This window comes from Notothenia rossii (assembly GCF_949606895.1).
Source record: "Notothenia rossii genome assembly, chromosome: 2".
Taxonomy (NCBI): Eukaryota; Metazoa; Chordata; class Actinopteri; order Perciformes; family Nototheniidae; genus Notothenia; species Notothenia rossii.
The window spans coordinates 5190876-5205894 of record NC_136904.1 but is presented as its reverse complement, the minus strand read 5'-3'; the positions used below and the strand labels follow the sequence as shown (position 1 = coordinate 5205894).

Sequence of the window (15019 nt, the reverse complement as noted above, 5' to 3'; positions counted from 1 at the left end):
ACACCTGAACATCAGCAGGAGAGGACTCTTTAAATTAGAGACACTACATACTGATATACACCTGAACATCAGCAGGAGAGGACTCTTTAAAGTAGAGACACTACATACTGATATACACCTGAACATCAGCAGGAGAGGACTCTTTAAAGTAGAGACACTACACACTGATATGAACCTGAACATCAGCAGGAGAGGACTCTTTAAAGTAGAGACACTACATACTGACATACACCTGGACATCAGCAGGAGAGGACTCTTTAAAGTAGAGACACTACATACTGACATACACCTGAACATCAGCAGGAGAGGACTCTTTAAAGTAGAGACACTACATACTGATATACACCTGAACATCAGCAGGAGAGGACTCTTTAAAGTAGAGACACTACACACTGATATACACCTGAACATCAGCAGGAGAGGACTCTTTAAAGTAGAGACACTACATACTGATATACACCTGAGCATCAGCAGGAGAGGACTCTTTAAAGTAGAGACGCCACATACTGATATACACCTGAACATTAGCAGGAGAGGACTCTTTAAAGTAGAGACACTACATACTGATATACACCTGAACATCAGCAGGAGAGGACTCTTTAAAGTAGAGACACTACTTACTGATATACACCTGAACATCAGCAGGAGAGGACTCTTTAAAGTAGAGACACTACATACTGATATACACCTGAACATCAGCAGGAGAGGACTCTTTAAAGTAGAGACACTACATACTGATATACACCTGAACATCAGCAGGAGAGGACTCTTTAAAATAGAGACACTACATACTGATATACACCTGAACATCAGCAGGAGAGGACTCTTTAAAGTAGAGACACTACATACTGATATACACCTGAACATCAGCAGGAGAGGACTCTTTAAAGTAGAGACACTACATACTGATATACACCTGAACATCAGCAGGAGACAACTCTTTAAAGTAAAGACACTACATACTGATATACACCTAAACATCAGCAGGAGAGGACTCTTTAAAGTAGAGACACTACATACTGATATACACCTGAGCATCAGCAGGAGAGGACTCTTGTAAGTAGAGACGCCACATACTGATATACACCTGAACATTAGCAGGAGAGGACTCTTTAAAGTAGAGACACTACATACTGATACACACCTGAACATCAGCAGGAGAGGACTCTTTAAAGTAGAGACACTACATACTGATATACACCTGAGCATCAGCAGGAGAGGACTCTTTAAAGTAGAGACACCACATACTGATATACACCTGAACACCAGCAGGAGAGGACTCTTTAAAGTAGAGACACCACATACTGATATACACCTGAGCATCAGCAGGAGAGGACTCTTTAAAGTAGAGACACTACATACTGATATACACCTGAACATCAGCAGGAGAGAACTCTTTAAAGTAGAGACACTACATACTGATATACACCTGAACATCAGCAGGAGAGAACTCTTTAAAGTAGAGACCCTACATACTGATATACACCTGAACATCAGCAGGAGAGGACTCTTTAAAGTAGAGACCCTACATACTGATATACACCTGAACATCAGCAGGAGAGGACTCTTTAAAGTAGAGACCCTACATACTGATATACACCTGAACATCAGCAGGAGAGGACTCTTTAAAGTAGAGACCCTACATACTGATATACACCTGAACATCAGCAGGAGAGGACTCTTTAAAGTAGAGACACTACATACTGATATACACCTGAACATCAGCAGGAGAAGACTCTTTAACAGATGAGTTTAGATCAAATATAAATGTCACGACTCAAAATGACAGCGATCAAAGCGATTAGTTCCAGACGAAAAGTGGAGCAATTAACAGCAAACAAACTCAAAATGTCCATTATGATTTTTTTTTATTACCAGAGCAATATGACTTTACATCACCCAACCATTAAGGGCGAGAATAAAACATAAATAAAACATTCTTACAAAATGTTGCGATAGATCACAAATGAAACCTTTTTTTTTACATTTGATTTGTTTTATACATAAATCATATTTACACATCTGCCCTTCTTTTTTTTTTTTACATTTGTTGGGAATGAAACCATCGTGTACCACTTTTACAGTACGAACATTTCCTTCGTCGTCTCAAAGCAAGAGGTATAAAAGCTCTCCTCTCGCTAGTGCATTTCATTTTATCGTCAAGATTTAAGGCTACGCAGGGTGGGGGGGAGGGGGGGGGGGGGGTTCGTCTGATTGTCCTGTGGCTTTCCTTTCCCCACATTAAAGCTGCTGATGACTGGATTCACTGAATAACCAATTACAATCTCTGACAACTTATTTGTTCAGCCAGTCGCTTACAGACGCTGTGGGGAAAAGCCACCGCTCGTCTCATTATCTCCGTGTGTCGATGACCTGCTGAGAAACATGTTCTCACAGCAGGGGGGAAATGTCAAACAAATAACAAAATACTTTCATGCTTTCTAGTTGTTAGATTTAGTCATAGGTGCGGTGCTTCCTGGTGGTCAAAACTACGGTGTCCGAAAGGTGCAGACATTTCCCCTTAGGAGAAACGTGCTGCAGCTTCAGAAAGGATCCAGATATAAAAACACAAACAAAACATCTTCAGCAACTTGACAACACATGCAGCATTTAAAAAACATTCAGCAACTTGAGGAAACATACGCAGCGTTGACTAAAAGCTGCAGAAACCAAACTGAAGTTGCCGAAGATGTTTGTTTTGGCACATTTATCTATTTTTATTCGCACCGTTTCTGAAAATGTAAAATGTTTCTTTCGTTGCAACGCACTTCTCGGCCACCGTACGAAGCACCCCAACAAAAGGAGCCCATTCCTCTGTTTCTAGGACAGGATTACACCGAAGCCATAAACCAAAGCCACGGAGCAGCTAATTGACCGGCCCTTGGAGCCTCTTAAGAAGACACAGTGTAATAAACCAGCGCGGACATGAAGTCAAATCCTCAACAAAGACGGCGAGTTAAGAATCAAGCCGTTAAAACACGAGACAGACGAGGCGGCAGGAGTCGAGGCGCTGCTTTGTGACTCACGGGGAAGGACCTTTATTTTAACTTGCTGCCTGTCCAGCAGGCAGTGCTGAATCTGGGCTTAAATCAAGCTTAAGAATTAAGACAGGTCTATCGGAAACTTTGCCTCAAACTTGCTACTGGTCTTTACTTTAATTTCAACGTTAACAAAGGGACCCGGAAAAATCAGAATACAAAGACGATTGATCGCTGATAACAAATCAAATCAAACATATTGGGACCAAAGTGCTTCACAACATCTCGAGTGTTGATTCTTTTGAAATGTTTGGACCACGTAGCAGCATCATTTGGTGTTTTTAGCTTCTCGTTCTCTCTGCTTTGTCGTTGAATAAACAGCCTTTTAAAACGTGTCCACATTCTGTTCTGAGAAGTGAGAGTGAGGCGAGCAGACGGGAGCGATCGGTATGCTACCTGCACAGATACATGCAATTAAAACATGAAGGGAAGCCCCGCTCGTCATCGACATAAAAGCCCATTGGAGGAAGGTAACGCAGAGGATCAGGCTCGTGTCCTCTGAAGCACGCTGAAGGATATGAGTCGAGCCATTAGATGCTGGGAGATATGTCTCAATCCCCTCATTACTGGACGTCTGCAGAAAGAGACACATCTGAAGATATCTATTATTCAAAGGAATAGAAAAATCGATGCTATGAAATCTTAATAGAAGACTACTGGAGGTATTCAAACTGCATTTGTCTCACTAACTGGAGGCAGAATTAGTCAAGTCTGCTTTAAATGGTGAGTAGACGTGTTGCCAGGCAGACCTTCTTCTTCTGTGGTTTCTTCTATTCATTGTCAATAGGGGAGGACTAGAAGCATTTCCCTAGCTTGTTGGGAATCGTATATCCATCCAAGCGGTGTTTGGTGACGTCTGTGGCAGCGCTCAGTCACATTGGATAACACTCTGTAAATGAACAGCATGTTGGTGTGTGTGTTGAAGTTGGTGTGTGTGTTGAAGTTGGTGTGTGTGTTGAAGTTGATGTGTGTGTTGAAGTTGGTGTGTGTGTTGAAATTGGTGTGTGTGTTGAAGTTGGTGTGTGTGTTGAAATTGGTGTGTGTGTTGAAGTTGGTGTGTGTGTTGAAGTTGGTGTGTGTGTTGAAGTTGATGTGTGTGTTGAAGTTGGTGTGTGTGTTGAAGTTGGTGTGTGTGTTGAAGTTGGTGTGTGTGTTGAAATTGATGTGTGTGTTGAAGTTGGTGTGTGTGTTGAAGTTGGTGTGTGTGTTGAAATTGATGTGTGTGTTGAAGTTGGTGTGTGTGTTGAAGTTGGTGTGTGTGTTGAAGTTGGTGTGTGTGTTGAAATTGGTGTGTGTGTTGAAGTTGGTGTGTGTGTTGAAGTTGGTGTGTGTGTTGAAGTTGGTGTGTGTGTTGAAGTTGGTGTGTGTGTTGAAATTGATGTGTGTGTTGAAGTTGGTGTGTGTGTTGAAGTTGGTGTGTGTGTTGAAGTTGGTGTGTGTGTTGAAATTGATGTGTGTGTTGAAGTTGGTGTGTGTGTTGAAGTTGGTGTGTGTGTTGAAGTTGGTGTGTGTGTTGAAGTTGGTGTGTGTGTTGAAGTTGGTGTGTGTGTTGAAGTGGGTGTGTGTGTTGAAGTTGGTGTGTGTGTGTTGAAGTTGGTGTGTGTGTGTAGAAATTGGTGTGTGTGTTGAAATTGGTGTGTGTGTTGAAGTTGGTGTGTGTGTTGAAGTTGGTGTGTGTGTTGAAGTTGGTGTGTGTGTTGAAGTTGGTGTGTGTGTTGAAATTGGTGTGTGTGCAAAGTACAAAGGAGTTGTGTGGAGCAGAATACCCAAAATGCTTTTCTGTGATGCTTAATTCATGTGTTCCAAGGATAAATGAAACCCCCCCCATAAAAACTCCCCACAATGTGTGACGTGTTGCAGAAACTAAAAGCAGTGGATTTTTAAACACTAGAAAACACTTGTTGTTCTTGAACGTTATGATCAGGGGGGAAACATGTTTTGAAGAGGATTTAGAAGGTGCCGTAAGGCCGGGTGGAGCTGCAGTATTATGCCTGTGTTTGTACTCTGCGGAAACACATTCTTCTGAAAGGGATGGATGATGATGATGAAGAAGAGGAAGAGGAGGAGGAAGAAGAGGAAGAATGTCTCTCAGCAGAAGAAGATCTCTCCGTCCAGAGGAGGCTCGGGGAGGTGCTGAGGGTCTGCAGGAGGAGAAGAGAGGGGTCAGCGTCACACGAGAGGAATAACTGACAATAGCCTCAGTATGTGTGTGTTCCAGTGTGTGTGTGTGTGTGTGTGTGTGTGTGTGTTTGTGTGTGTGTGTATCAGTGTGTGTTCCAATGTGTTTGTTTCAATGTGTGTGTGTGTGTGTGTGTGTGTGTTTCAATGTGTGTGTGTGTTTCAATGTGTGTGTGTGTTTCAATGTGTGTGTTTCAATGTGTGTGTGTGTGTGTGTGTGTGTGTGTGTGTGTGTGTGTGTGTGTGTGTGTGTGTGTGTGTGTGTGTGTGTGTGTGTGTGTGTGTGTATTCAATGTGTTTCATATTAAAGGTGCAGAGTGCATGTTGTGTCCTCTCTATGTGCTGCTGTTCTATAAATACAGGGAGACACGGAGACTCAAACAAAAGTACATGGTGTAACCATTTTCATAAAGTCATAATAAACAAAGTGACTCCAAACCAACGTCAGGATGGCAAAGCTCCCAAAAGGTAAAAATATTTTAGATTTCTAACCTAATAATTGCTTTAAAGAAAATCTTGGTAGCTAATCCTTAAAAAAGCCTCAGTTTGAATATCTTTAAAACATATTTTTAAGTCAGATTTTGCCTTGATATTAATCGTTTTTTTATTAAATAGCTTTTAATGTAAATGTACTTGATTTAAACTGCTTGACTCTAAATGTTTGGATGTGTAGCATCACATGCATGGACTTCTCCCCGACATTACATCTGTCCTTCTAAATGATAAATATCTTATCTTTGCTGAATTTAAAAAGCTGCCATAAAGCCTTCATTCTAGACAGGTTGTTATCTACTACATAAGATGCTCCACTACAAACAGCCTTGTGTGTTGTCTGCTTCTTCCTGCACTCTGATCATAATGTATTTGTTATATTTGTGTATTTCCTGAATAATAAACCGTGTGTTTCTCTACCTGCCGCCTGCGGACCCCCCCCTTTGCCTTTCTTCTTCTTCTTGTCCTTGTCCTTGTTCTTGCAGAGCGTCAGGAGGCTCTTCTGCTTGTTGGCCTCGTTGCCCTTCAGGCTGGACGAGCTGAAGGGGTTAAGGCCCTTCCCTTTGGGTCTGGAGCGGGGGGCAGGGTCCGGCTGGGGCTCCGGCTCCAGAGACTGGGAGTCATCCGACGCTGTGGAGGGCGTCCTCTGGAGGAGAGAGAGAGGCACAGCTGTTATCCACATCTGGTGGAGAACATGCAGGAAATATGCCATACATATTCTGCCTATTATTTTTAAATACGTATGGTATGAGTATATTTGTATTGTGTTAACTGCTCATCAATATTTTTTATTTTAATTACTATACTTTTTGTATTTGTATATTCTAAGTAATTATATATATATCACTATCAAGAGGCTCCAGGCTTCACTGAGCCTCTCGTCCTGCAGGAGCATCAGACTATGTTCTTATCGAGTCAATTCAACACATCACATGCTACGGAAGCAATGCTCAATTATTTATTCATTTTCTTCATTGTAAATGTTTGTGCCGGTGCTTTTTGGTGCATGTCAGTTGCGGCCGGCCCATAGGGGCGCTAGGGGCGCCGCCGCCCCTCTTCCCACATTACAAATTAAAAAAAAATTAAAAAAAATATATTTAAAACATCTTTTTTTTTGTTGTTGTAATAAACAAGGTAAATATTATATAATTAGAATCAGTAAAATGTATAATCTACAATAAAATCTCGTTTAAATTGTGTTACGATGTCTACAGTTACTGATAAGTCACATGTTTCCTGCCCGTGTATCATTACCCTCTCTCGCTGTGCAGCAGAAGCCAACTGTCGCTATCTTTAAACTATGCTGCCGAAACATCATTTCAGATTCATAGCAAACCAAACTGAAGATTATGGAGGTATTGATCAGTCTTCTCGTATTTTTAAGCCTCAATTTGTCCTTCCCCCCACCCCCTCTAACATCACCAGAAGTCATCATTTAAGGGGTCTTTTCTCAAAAAAATTACCATTTCCACAGCCCCACCTGAAATATTTTACACCAGCCGCCACTGGTACATGTCTAAATGTTTCTACATGTGAGGGAGCAGGGAGTGATCCTTTAGAGATGTGTCTGTCTCTGTTGGCATGTTTCAGATTGGATCCCTTGAACTAACTCCTGAGCCTTTTTGGCTTATTTTGTAACGTTTCCTGATTCTGGTCGACTATGGTCCATAAATAAGTTTTTCCAGCTACTTACAAAATCTCTTTTTTATCTACATATCCCATCTTAATTCAAGAAATGTTAGCAAGCGTATTTGAACTAGTCGACTGGCTGATTTCTTGAAAACACCTTGTTTTCATTATTGTTTTGGGGCAGCATTTGTTCCAGTGTGTCTGCTCCCTGCAGATTGCCTACAGGTCAGAATGCCCTGACCCTGGATCAGTTCAGAGTCTCCTCTCACCTCCGACACTGTGACCTCCTCCATCTTCTGGATCTGCCTCTGCACGGCCTCTCTGTCTCTCTCCAGCTTCCTCTGGGAGTCCCTCAGCCTCTCCAGGTCTTTCTGGTACTCCTCCTTCCTGCTCTGAAGACCCTTCCTCTCCTCCTGCAGCTGCTGCTCCTGCTGCTGCACCTCCTCCTCCTGCAGTGGGGGGGGGGGGGGGGGAGGAGGCAGGGATTTATTGAAAGGGAACGCTACCAAAGTACCAAAGATCAAGTATGTTGTTGTTTTTATTTGTATTTATCTTAATCTTTGAGGTGTGCTGAGGACGACCTTTCCGCATGTCAAGGTTCCAAAGTAACTAGATAGGTAGGTGGACTACTAGGTGTGCAGAATCACACACGCATAGACACAGTGCTGTAGAGTCACCTGTCCGTGCAGAAGCCCCTCCCTCTCCAGCAGCTGCTCCTCCCTCCTCTCCCACTCCCTCTCTCTCCTCCTCTTCTCCTCACTGTGGGCGTTCTGCTGCCTCTGCAGAGCGCTCACTTCCTGTCTCTGTTTCTCCAGACTGCGCTGCTTCTCCTGCTCGATCAGAGAGCCTCCGGGCCGGGGGGGGGGCCGCGACGAAGAGGAGGAGGAGGAGGAGGAAGAGCTGAGGGCCAAACGCTGGTCCTCCATGAAGCTGTCCTGCTGCACCACCACCGCCTACACACACACACACACACACACACACACACACACACACACACACACACACACACACACACACACACACACACACACACACACACACACACACACACACACACACACACACACACACACACACACACACACACACACACACACACACACACACACACACACACACACACACACACACACACACACACCAAGTTTTAGTCCATCTCTAACTTCAATGTTCTACATACTGATATACACCTGAACATCAGCAGGAGAGGACTCTTTAAAGTAGAGACACTACATACTGATATACACCTGAACATCAGCAGGAGAGGACTCTTTAAAGTAGAGACACTACATACTGATATACACCTGAACATCAGCAGGAGAGGACTCTTTAAAGTAGAGACACTACATACTGATATACACCTGAACATCAGCAGGAGAGGACTCTTTAAAGTAGAGACACTACATACTGATATACACCTGAATATCAGCAGGAGAGGACTCTTTAAAGTAGAGACACTACATACTGATATACACCTGAACATCAGCAGGAGAGGACTCTTTAAAGTAGAGACACTACATACTGATATACACCTGAACATCAGCAGGAGAGGACTCTTTAAAGTGGAGACACTACATACTGATACGTCCTCTTTAAATGTAGTTACCTGCAGAGTGCTGAGCAGCAGATGCAGGTTGGAGACACTGTTCAGGACCGACTGTTGGAGGAAAGACATCACATCATCAAATGAAATGAAAACATGTATCTCTGTCTCTTGTATGTGTCTCTGTTGCGTAGAGAACACTTGTTTGATGCTCCTTACAGCTGCTCTTGGCTCTGCTTGTTAAAATACTCCACTGACGGCAGGAGAGCTTCATTTTAAACTTTTTCTTTTAACAAGCCGCAGCCGGTGAGTTCTGGTAATATGAATTCATACGAGCGGACTCTCTCAGACAAAGCCGGCATTAAAGCCTGATGAGTTAAAGTGATGTGACCTTTTCTGCATTCAGACTCTGACAAAGAGACGAGGCCGGCGAGCGTCCGGCTGCCAGCACTGTTTACTCTGACTAAAAGGCTCCAATTAATGTTCACCAGGAGCCGCAGACACACCATTTATAACTGTGGGAATATGCAGAAAGTGTTGCTGCAGCAAGTGTAAAGACAGCATGGCGTCCTGTGTGGCAAAAAGGCTAGGGTTTATAATTAAAATGTACAGAAACAGCATGTTTTATCAGAAAACACATGGCACTTTTTGTTCAATCGTGTTTAATAAATACTATTTTGGCCTATTTAGCTTTAATGACTCAGCAATCAGAGTCAGAAATTGGGTTTTGTAAGATGTGCTCCATTTTAGAATTAAATTAATAAATGATCAATTAAAAATGTCACAAAGTCAAAGTAAAATGTCAAATAGAAGAAATAAATAAATACAATAAAATCAAATACGTTCTTAGAATACAAAACAGAAGGTTTGACCACATTTGGCCTAAAGTAGGTTTTTTAATAAAATCTGTTTTATCTCAGAATAAACCTTTAATTTTAATATTTTATTGCAATATTTTTTTTCTTTTTCTTCCAGGCAAGTGTTACCTTCAGACTCTTTTGCACAAACATACATATTTCACAAGAGTTTCATTAAAATAAAATCAAAAATACCTGTTTATTCAGATTTTGGGCTGGATTTAAAACATATTTGGGTTATTTTTGTCTCTTTATTGGATGTGGATTATAAACAATGTGTATAATGTCTTGTTAGTAGAGGATTATTTAACCACATGCAAGATTGTAGCTTATATTGAGTCGTAGGATGTCCATCTCTATCTCTCCTACTCAATTAATACCTGTTTTTTATGATTACTTGTTTAGAATAATGCCACTTATATTTAAAACCAATATGTATAATGAGTGCTTCAGCTGCGGCCTGCACATGAATGACAGCAGATAAATGTGACAGAAAGAGTCTCCATGTGAACATCAGCTGTTATCGAGTTAGAGACAGGAAGTGTGTGTTACCTCACTGTTCTTCTTCAGCAGCAGCAGCAGGTTGGCGTTTCCTCCCTGCACACACACACACACACACACACACACACACACACACACACACACACACTTAGGACTGTACAGCAGGAAACAGTAATGCACACACACACATCTGTTAGTGTGTGTGTGTGTATGTGTATGTGTATGTGTGTGTGTGTGTGTGTGTATATGTGTGTGTGTGTGTGTGTGTGTGTGTGTGTGTGTGTGTGTGTGTGTGTGTGTGTGTGTGTGTGTGTGTGTGTGTGTGTGTGTGTGTGTGTGTGTGTGTGTGTGTGTGTGTGTGTGTGTGTGTGTGTGTGTGTGTGCATTATGCATACGGCTGAATGTGATTATAGCAGCACATGTGGGCGTGCTGTGATCATCTAACTTCATCCGGGTCTCATTATGTATCACAGATATAATAATACAGCGGTCTTATAGTTCATTGATTTGAAGAAGAGAGGCTTCAGGCAGAATTAAGAGTATCGGGTCTATTTTGAGATTTGGGGCTATGTTGCTTTTATTCCATGTCTCTCTTCACACTAAAGCACCCAACATGCACATTTCTTTTTTATTCTAGTTAGTCCATTTCTTTTAAATCACCATAAACAAAGCATGTTATGGTGATTAGCGTATTTAAATATATCAGGTGATGTGTTGTACGATACAGATGGGTCTTCAACTGTCTTATTCTGCCGTGTAAATCACAAAGTGGTTAGGTAGTGATCCAGAGCTACACCTAAACACCGCCCATTCATTCCCCTCCACCCCTGACTCCTCAAAGAGCTGCTGGCCGCCATTAGCAGCTCTTTGAGGAGTCGAGAGGCGAATTCAGAGAGAGAGAGAGAGAGGCTGTTCTTAACGGGGGAGTTAATGGAGGAGGACAGTTCACAGTGTAGGGTCTTCAGAGAGGAGAGTGACCAGCTGAGAGAAACAGACCTTCTTCAAAACGCTGTCAGACTCCGTCCGGCGTAAATCCCCCGCCGAATCCTCGCTGTCGTCCCCGTCTCCACCTGATGGGGAGAGGAACAAGAGGAGAAAGGATGAGGCTCAGTTGTATGGAACATGTTAAATATATTTGAATAACTGTCGAGTGAAAGGGAATCCTGTCGAGAGGAGTTTCTGTTCTGCACATTTCAGCCATGAGAGCGTGAACAGGCTTTAAAGGGCGACTGTGGCTGAGAGGGGGGGCACACTTCACCCGTTAGCTATATCTTAATTAGTTTAAGTCAAACGCCAGATTATATTTAACACAGTCAAACTATTCCAACATCATGGTTTTCTTTGAAAAACTGTTTTTCTTCAGTCGAATTGTGATTTTTGTTTTTGCTGAATGACTTTTTTTCCACAATATTATCTCATCACATTTATAGTGAACACATTTAAAGTGTAAAACCTGGAAGTCAATTAACCAATTAGTGAGAGGTATCAGAATCAGAAAACCTTTATTAGTCCCACAGAGGGGACGTTTGCAGCGTTACAGCAGGAAGGAGCCACAGACAGCTTGGTGTTGCGTATCTTACATGCGTTAAAAAAAATACTAAGTTATAATATAATAAATAATATGCAAAAAAAAAGTTACATAATTTTCAAAAATACAGATCAAAAACAAATCAAATCTACAAATCAAGTCCTGTAGCAGTTCTTAGGATTTAGCAGCCCGGTATATATTACAGTTATTAAAGATGTATATAAAGTATATATTGGGCATAGTTTGACGAACTGACGTGTGTGTGTGTGTGTGTGTGTGTGTGTGTGTGTGTGTGTGTGTGTGTGTGTGTGTGTGTGAATATTAAAGGCATCACATGTACAGTAACCACTGCAGGATAATCTCTCCTTAAAGAGACTATGACACCCCTTGTTGTTAAATACAAACTATGTGCAATATATACCTGGCTGCTAAATCCTAAGAACTGTTACAGGATGTGAATTTTGTAAATTGTGTAATTTGTATTATTTTGTATCTTTAATATTTGCTATATGCATTCTTCTTAGGTAACATTAAAGGTCCCCTATTATACTGTGTATCATCAATATATCACAGGTCTCAGATATATACAGAGCCTGTCTCTGATTGGCTGAAACACCAAACAGATCATTGCAGCAGCATTACCCATAATCCCCTCTGTTTCAGCCCTGTTTCCAAAGTGCTGATTCTCTGTCTGTGACACATGTTGATGTAGAAGAGACATGAAGAAGAGGGGACACATGTTGATGTAGAAGAGACATGAAGAAGAGGGGACACATGTTGATGTAGAAGAGACATGGAGAAGAGGGGACACATGTTGATGTAGAAGAGACATGAAGAAGAGGGGACACATGTTGATGTAGAAGAGACATGGAAAAGAGGGGACACATGTTGATGTAGAAGAGACATGGAAAAGAGGGGACACATGTTGATGTAGAAGAGACATGGAGACGAGGGGACACATGTTGATGTAGAAGAGACACTGTTCAGCTGCAGACTCACTCTTGCTGCCGTGCATCTGGTGGCTGTCGAAGCCTCCGAAAGTCTCCGCTCGTCGAGGTAAACTCACAGATCCTCCAGAGCCTCCGCCCTCCTGCACGCTGGCCATCGCCCCCCCCAGGCTGCCGTTCACCAGCCCCTGTAACGTCTCCACTGCACGCACACACACACACACACACACACACACACACACACACACACACACACACACACACACACACACACACACACACACACACACACACACACACACACACACACACACACACACACACACACACACACACACACACACACACACACACACACACACACACACACACACACACACACACACACACACACACACACACACACACACACACACACACACACACACACACACACACACACGTCACTAAGTGAATCACCGGCTAACTGTGTTACCACTCTGCTCTCTGCTGTTGGCTCGTGTTTCTTAGCAACGATTGACGACCTGTTTGAACCACAGAGTTGGTTTTACCTACATCTTAAGCGTCTGAAATGATATCAACTCTGGCTGCTGGAAAGACGTAAACAGTATCCACATTTATGTACCTATTCAAACACGAAGTACTGTGACCTTTGCAGTGGAAATGAGATGAGAAACAAACGCTGCTCAGAGTCAAATGTGACGACTGTCTGCAGGAAAATGACATTACTGCCAATTCACATTTTACATAAAGGGAATTACTGCCCGAGGCTTCAGGAGGAGAACACAGGCTGTAATAACTAAACCTCTCGAGCTACTTTCAGATGTGGAAACTCTTTCAGACTTTACTGCATTAGAGCTGCAAACACGTTTAGTTTAAGGTCGGTTTCACTACAAATTATTAAGATTTTTTGACAACGGTGGACGACAGGTGCAAACTCTCTCCAACCTAAACGTAAATGTAAACTCTAGTAATTCTTGTCGCGAGTTTTCACGTGTCGGCCTCACTACCATCCCAGGAATTGGTTGTGACCGTGTTGTGCCCTTTCCTTTATAGCAGGCATGGGCAAACTAAGGTCCGTGGGCCATATACGGCACGTTGGGATTTTTAATCGGGCCCGCCGAATATAAAGTAAAGTCCGCATTCATTTTGCCTTTTTCCTGCAATACCCGCCATTTCAGTTGATCCCACTAGATGGCGCACTCTAGACACAATGACCTTTGATGGAGTCTGGTCTATTCTCTGGCCCCACTCGGGAACCCGGCAAGATCCAAGAACCAAATACGTCACGCTTACTTTGGAGGGGGTCGAGATTAACCTGAGCGATAACAGTTCATGGCGAGTATGGCGAATACAAGCTGTAACAAGCAAAGTGACTAGAACGCGACCACACACTTATAAAAAAGACTTATATAAAGTCAGGCAACACTAACCAGGCTGAGTGTGATTCTGTTTATTTGACCTTACTTTAACAACCATCCGTTCACTGTTATTGACCATTGTGAAGAGGCAGACGTTTTCCTGTGGGTTTGTGTTATCGCAGCTATCGGATGGAATCAATACATGGGCTACATGTGGCCATCACAAGTAAAATCATAACGAAAACTACGCCGGTAAAATATGCGTGTGGAAAACGGCTTATGCCACAATATGATAGCATAGTAGTCAAGATAGTCTGATTAGCTTCGGTTGCTATGCTAACATCACCCGGAGAATGCCAGAGAAACATTCATAACAGCGTTGTCATGCCAAACAGCGTTCAGACTGACACACATTCACTGATGGGGATGGGGGATATTTATCAGCTGCTTGTGTGACAGTCAGACAGTGAAACCTTTAGAGCGGAAGCTGCCGCGAGTTAACGGGAGAATAAACTCCGGTGCACGAGCAGCACTGCAGCGGGCGGTAATGCAGCTGAACCACATTCATAAACAATACACCACGGCACTCTGGAGAAAGGTGTACGGTTGGAGAAGTAGTTCTTTAATTGAATCTGGCTTCGTATGATTAAAAACTACCCGACGCAGTCCTCTATTGATGTTGTTGTGAGCGGTGTTGCGGAGAAAATCAGCGACGTAAAACGCCGTGTGGGTGATAAGAAGGCATGTAAACGGTTACGTCACGACGCAAACGATGACGCAATAATTCACCTTTGAACCTAATTCACCTTTGAACCTGCATCTGTAACAATGAGTGGACCAAAGAAAAGAAAAGTCAACATTGAGTGCCGAGTGTTTAATGAGGAGTGGACAGCTAAATATCTTTTCACCAATCTGCGACTGGCCCGGCCCGTCTGACACATTTTA

General features: G+C 42.7%; 1 protein-coding gene across 1 annotated transcript in view; it reads right to left on the bottom strand.

Moving 5' to 3' along the window:
• Positions 1-1851: 1851 nt before the first annotated feature.
• The window catches only part of LOC307027956 (uncharacterized protein), a gene marked incomplete at its 5' end in the record, with an annotated part of 181547 nt that continues 168379 nt past the window's right edge, over positions 1852-15019 (bottom strand). Inside the window, 8 exon segments of the mRNA XM_079662650.1 lie at positions 1852-5179; positions 6129-6354; positions 7607-7786; positions 8015-8290; positions 8944-8994; positions 10290-10334; positions 11235-11308; positions 12766-12915. Of these exon segments, the coding sequence (XP_079518776.1) occupies positions 5127-5179; positions 6129-6354; positions 7607-7786; positions 8015-8290; positions 8944-8994; positions 10290-10334; positions 11235-11308; positions 12766-12915 (1055 nt within the window). The 3' untranslated portion in view covers positions 1852-5126.